Source organism: Belonocnema kinseyi, chromosome 1, assembly GCF_010883055.1.
Source record: "Belonocnema kinseyi isolate 2016_QV_RU_SX_M_011 chromosome 1, B_treatae_v1, whole genome shotgun sequence".
Classification (NCBI taxonomy): domain Eukaryota; kingdom Metazoa; phylum Arthropoda; class Insecta; order Hymenoptera; family Cynipidae; genus Belonocnema; species Belonocnema kinseyi.
In genome coordinates, this window is record NC_046657.1 from 92855660 (window position 1) to 92862408 (window position 6749).

The 6749-nt window shown below is 25.1% G+C and overlaps 1 protein-coding gene across 3 annotated transcripts in view; it reads right to left on the minus strand.

Moving 5' to 3' along the window:
* Positions 1 to 1787: 1787 nt before the first annotated feature.
* Positions 1788 to 6749, minus strand: part of LOC117169654 (DTW domain-containing protein 1) — a 9004-nt gene continuing 4042 nt past the window's right edge. For 2 of the 3 annotated variants that reach the window (XM_033356142.1, XM_033356134.1), the window contains exon 5: positions 1788 to 2173. In XM_033356142.1, the coding sequence (XP_033212033.1) occupies positions 1863 to 2173 (311 nt within the window). In that variant the 3' untranslated portion in view covers positions 1788 to 1862. Of the gene's footprint in view, positions 2174 to 2665; positions 2840 to 6749 lie in introns of those variants that run through there. The other variant, XM_033356151.1, reaches the window with a different exon arrangement.

Genomic DNA, 6749 nt, shown 5'->3' on the forward strand with positions numbered 1-6749 from the left:
TCATCAATTTTATATCAAGAATCTCGAAAGATGATAATTTTTCACGATTTACAAGAGAAAAATGGTACAAAAATTGTTTATACAATTGAATTTGTTTTAAATACCGTCTTTAGAATTTTTTCGATAGAAAAATTATATTTTGCATATATGAAACTACATTTTTCAAAAAATAAACTTAAAACAGTCGAGTTGTGTAACATATTTCACAAAAGCTGTTGAAATCAGATCAATATGTTTATAAATAATATGGTAAACGGCTCATTAGAGACAGTTATATAACAATTGAAAAAAAGAGGGCGCAAAAAGAAGAGACAACCAAGGCATCTCAGTCTCCTTTCTTTATTGTATTGAAATTTTTATAAGAAACTAATAAGGCACATTTATCTGTTGCGTTAATATTAATTAAAAAGTAGATATGAATTTGAAGTTACTTGTTGAGGAACTATTAACATTTGTTTATTTTTAATATTTATGAGAAACTTTTGTACATTTTTTTCAATAGTATAAAATCAATTCCAAAATTCCATTTTTTTAAACTTTCAGTAACATTTCAATCACTCAATCTTTAGAATTTTTAAACTGCAAATCAGTTGGAAATATCGGATGAAAACAAAATCGAAAAAGCTTTAATTTTAATCTATAATAAAAACTTATCCATTTGTTATTTTTGTCGCTGAATCCCATAAAAGATGAAAACTCATTTTTCAAAAATTATTCCAAAAAAATGTAATTTCATTCTTCTGAATATATTCACTGATTTTGAATAACAACTTTTTAGTTGAAGGACACAACGCAAACTGTGACAAGTCTTATTTCCTCCCTAAACTTGAAAAAAAATCAGACACATTTTCATAAAAAAGATATCGTAAAAGCCAAGTGTTAAAAAATCAATTCAAAGTTTGTATGCATTTAAAATATTTTCCCAAGTTGGCAAAATAAATTTTTCCCGTTGTCATAGTGATCAAAAACACCTATCACTTTAGTAAGCTCTTTTTTTAACAAAATGTTTTTATTTTTTATCAAATATTCAACCGAGTTATTTTAAATCAATGACTTCAGAAATATTAAAAAATATTTTGATAATTAATAACGTAAAATTCCTAAATAATTTACATATACTTGTAGCTTTGTATACAAGGTATATTAATTCTGAGAAACTTCTAAACATATTCAAAGAATTCTTTCTTATGGCAAAATCATACTTTTGGTATGATGATAAGATGCTATTACATAACTTTGTCTTTTAAATAAAGTATTTTCAATTGTAAGGTTGACATTTTTTTAAACTTCTATAAATGTACAAAATTACACGACAAAAGTCTATTTTTCAGTAATTGCATACCTACAAAAGAATAAGTTCTGATATTTTTTGAAAGAATTAATTTTATTATAAGGAAGTAATTTTTCTTAAACTTTTGAAAATGCACAAAATTACACAAAAGAATTTTATTCTTGAGTAATTACATCCCTGTAAAAAGAATTATATATTTTTTCAAAAGAATTTATTCCTTTTTTACTGTCTGCCCGATTTGAAATGAATTCGGCCTTTAATCCTTTAAAGGAGCGAAGTAAGAATATTTAAGAAATTACTTTAAAATACTCAATCAAGAATAATACACCAATCTCAAATGAAAAAGAAATACCATTCCATATAAACAGACCGGATTTTATACCTAGTGGATTAAGAATTGATACCATTGGTGAAAAAAGGGTCTCGAAATCATTTCTTTAATAAAAAAAATCAATTATGCAAAAGCGACGAAAAAAGGTGAAATAAAGTCGGTAAATCTTTTCAACAATTTAAACTTTTATTATAAAAATTCACTTAGATCAATCACAGTAAGAAATGTTAAGAAATCAATTTATATTAAAGGTCTCTTGTACGCCTTCAGTTTGTCGTGATCATAAATACTATGTATCTTTTCGTACATATACTTAAAAAAGTAAAGTAGATTGTCGTATTGTCCATCGTACTCTCGACAAAATTCAGATAATTCTGAATCTCGATCTTTGATCTCTAATCTATTCTCTTTGTAACTTTCAAATGCACTTGTATGGAACTCAATCAGGAACTGATGAATCGCCTCTATCGTTGCCAAGTACCATCGAGGACTCTTCTTTTGATGTCGCCAAAATTGAGAAACCCGGGATCGGAGTACGACACAGGGTAATTCTGTTTTTAAAAAAAGATGTTTTACAATTTTGAGTCATTAGTCAATATTACAGGGCTTCCATAAACCACGTGGTTTCTTGTGTGGGCGGGAGAGGGGAATGTTCCGATTCCTAGCCACGTGGATTTACACTAAGTTGTTAAAAAAATTAAACGCATGGTTTATTCCTGTTTTAAAATATTGCGTTAAATTCTAAAGATATATTCTCAGTCATCAATAATTTAATCAAGTACATGACCTACTCTCTGCCGTCCCACATTTATGTTTTAATAATTGAGTCTGATAATAAAGTTTGCAATTTAAAAACTTGAGATTTTTTCACTAAAAGGGCGGGAGTACAACACTCCCCGCTAAACCCCCGAATCGGGTTACAAGATGGTTTTCTAAAATTGGCCCTCGTGGTTTACAGAAATCTCGTTAGTTGAAATATTTTTTCAAATATAAAACATCAAAAATTGGTGTTAAACAGAAATAGATGCATGAAAAAATTACCAGATTTGACAAAATTTATTAAAATTTGAAAATTCAATCTTCTAAAGCCAAAGTTGTTTTAAAAATTGTAGTACTTTTTATTGTTCTGAGTTTTATCTTCTTAAACTTGTACAAAAACGTAAATTTTTAGGCTGATTTTTGCTTCCATAAAAAGGTGAACTTTTGGGTTATGTGATCTGAAATCATGAATAAACTATTTTAAAATTGAACAATGAACGGTTGTGTGCAATAACGGTGTACTTCTATTTTTATAAGTCACTTGAAGTAAAACGTCTAGACATCGGAAAGATCTCAATCGGTAGATTTTTATGAAAAAAAATAAAGAATAAACTTTTTGAAATGTTGTAAAATACCATTTATAAACTATTTTAAACTTTGAGAAACACACAGTGACACAGATGATAGTGTTAACAATAAGAGAATGGTAGAAAAAATGCTATTTAAAAAAACTCCTGACTTAACAGTAAAATCATAGAATTCTCATGCCATAATAAACCCTCTACAGAATCTATTGGCACTATACACATGTGCAGAAAAGAACCGAAGCAATTTTTCGAAGTTTCAATTTAAAAAATTTCATAGGAAGATAAGGGCCGTTTTTATGCGGACGCTCATGAATGTTCACTCATAAAGAAGCTGGTACCCCGCATTGAAACTTAATTTTGCTATTGGGAATGGTGGTCTATCATTTCGCCACATGGTGCCGAAAAATGGAACTAGAAAGAGTAGGTAAATTTTAAACATGTATTTAAATTTTTGCATAAGAGTGTTTTTGCGATTGTTTTGTAAAGTATAAAACAATGATTGAATACGAAAAACAAATATTCATAAAAAACAAATAGTTTTAGATACAATTTCCATCTTATACAGTAAAAACCCACTTTTTTGTGAAATAGGTTTTAAAAAACAAATTATTTCATTATTTCATGTGAGTTTCAATGCATTGTAAGCTTAAATAAACTTTAATTAATGTATGTAGCGACAAAATTTATCCATATTATGCCAAGAATACGATTAATAGACGACTGGAATTTAAATACGAATTCTAACCTAACTTTTAGATCAGATGTTTAAATAGACAAAATATTTAATGTATAAATTAATAAAAATTAAATATGAGTTCATTTTTGCTTCAAAATAAGTCTATTTAAGCTTAGCATCCTTTGAAAATCACAATAAAGAGAACAATAATTGTTTTTTTTTTTAGAAAAAATATTTCTGTCAAAAAGTGTGGGTTTTCACTGTATAATATGTAAATTCCATCTAAAACGCTTTGTTTCCGATAAAGACTTATTTTTATTATCCAATAAATACTTTAAACTCCATAAAAAAGTGGTTAAAACACTTTTATGCACAAATAAACTCATTTGACGCACCCTAATATTCACTATTTTACTTGGAAACTATAAAAAAGTATTTGTCAAATAAAACTAGAGCATATTCATAATAAATAATTACAGATTCTACAAATGCCTATCTACAATTTTATAGATTTTTTCATAGTTAACTTGTAAAGTTTTTTTTTTCTAAATTTTGTCAAGATTCCCGAAAATGAAAGATATTTTTTCAGGTTCCTAGGAAAAATTAAAATAATTTTTTATTTCGAAAAATTAGTTTAAAGATATTATTTAAAAAGAATTTAGAAGATTTCAAACATGGTCAAAGAAGAAGTTGAAATATTTCAGGGCAATTTTTAAAATTTTGCAGAATAAATAAAAAATGCAGAAAAAATTTGAATAATTTTTAGAAATTAGAAGGCTTAGAAGGTCTGACAAAATTAAAAAAAAAAAGAATTTTCCTTATATTCGTGTGAAAGTTTTAAATAATTTTTTATTTTGAACAATGAAATATAAGAGAAAATTGAAAAAGGCTTTTAAATATAACAAAAGATTTTCTAAAACTACTAAGAATAGTTTAGAAGATTTTAAAGCAAAATGTTTCAATTTGGTAAGATTGCAAAATAAAAAAGAACAAAAATCGGCTAAATTCAATAAATATTTATTAGAACTGAAAATAATTTTGAAAGTTTTCAAGAGAATAAACAAATTTTCTTAAAATTGCTGGGAAAATTTAGAAGATAGTAAGGTAATTTTTTTAGGTTTGGAGACTGGAATTTTTCATAATATTTTGTAAAATCCTATATAATAAAACAAGTTCTTTAAAATTTTCTAAATACTTTTCTGATACCCTTGAAATATTCAAAAAGGTTCTACAGTTTCTCAAGAATCTTATGAATATTATATTTCCAGAAATTTGAAAAGTAGATAATAATACTAATTTTCTTGTTCTCAATTCTCAGAATTTAATTTCAACATTGATTTATTATAACACTTCGAAAAATAATTTTCCATTAATTTAAGTGTTGAAAAAGATAAAAAAAAATTCGTTCATGGTCTTTCTTGAAGAGTGACATACAAATGTTAAAATATTTGAGCTTTGCTATAACGTCTAATTGATTAAAAAATATCACATTTAAGAGTTGGTTATTTCATTGCAATAGAAAAAATATTTAGGCATTTATCATATTCCTTGTTTATCATATATAGATATAATAACTACATTTAATATATAGTAGCATTATATTCTAAAGTAGCAATATAAAAAAATAGCTTTTCATCACTACATTGAAAAGTGTTTGAATATCTGGGACTAATACAAAATAACTTAAGAAAGAATAACTAAATCATAAATAAGCAACAACAAAAAATTGTCAAATTATAAAATAAACGAATTGTTAAATTCTCATAAATATTTCTATTTCTGTAATTTAAGTTTGATGAAATTAAAAATTTCCGAAAATAATAAATAAATTATTAATTAACGATTCATCAAATTGTTTGCCTTAATTACAATTCTATTAATAGCTCATAAATTAATAATCAATTAAATATTTTGCACAACTCTAAATTTCGGGTATTGAAATATTTGTCGGGAATTTATTAATTCGTTTATTTTAAAAGTCGGTCTTGTAGTCGGTGAATTTTAGTATTGGATATTTTGAAATTTGAGATTTTATTTTTTGTTAATTAAAAATCTTGTCGTTCTTTGAAATTTGCAAAATTTTATAATTCGATAATAATATATATTTTCGGCATTTTGTTTCATTCATTTGTGTATTCGTTATTTGTTTTTTTATTATTCTTTATAATTTCTGAATATCCATGTAATTTTTCTTAATTCGAATTATGTCAATTTTGCCGCTTTTTCCTATATTAAAAATAATAATACGTAAGTAAATAAGTCTTATTTACTACTTGACTCTACACAATGAAGAAAACATTTTTGTACAAAACCGTTAATTTAAACTTCTGAGGAATTACAGTCATAAATTGTAACTGCAAATTTTCTCTATTTGTTTTTAAAGATAAACTTCCGTTTCCCTTAAAAACAAAAATGGCATATTTTTTAAAATGATCCAACTTTTTGAATTGTTGTCTAATTAACAAATTCCATTGTAATAGTTTCGAAATACATATATTTTTTACCTAGTAGAAATTTGAATTGATATTTCTTAACCTATACAAAAATTTGTTTTTCCTTCTTTTTTAAAAATTTTCAAAATGTTGAAAAGCATATAATCTTTTTAACTTTTATCGTAATTAAAAATTTCATTAGGATAATTTTCAAATATTTTTGAAGTGTACCAGAAAATTTGAAAAAATTCTTTAAACTCATAAAATTTACATATATATTTTTTTCAATTTTTGAAAAAGCTTTAACTTTTTGAACTTTTGTCTAATCGAAAAATTTAACTAAGATATTTTTGTAAATATATTTGAAATCTAGTGAATAATTTAAATAAAATTTCCTAATCTATCAGAAAAATATTTTCTCCTATTTTTCTGAAAATTGACGAAAATGTCAAAAGTATATAAGTTTTCTAATTTTCATCGAAATTGAACATTTTATTTTGCTCATTTGCAAGTCTTCTGCACATCTATAAGAAACTTTGACCAAAATTTATAATAGTTGAAAAAAATATCAAAATTTTGAAAATGTTCTAAAATTTTTATTTTCGTTGGAAATATCTGCTTAACGAAGTGTAAGAAGTGCCGAAACGTAAAGATCCGTTAAAAAACCAGAGAT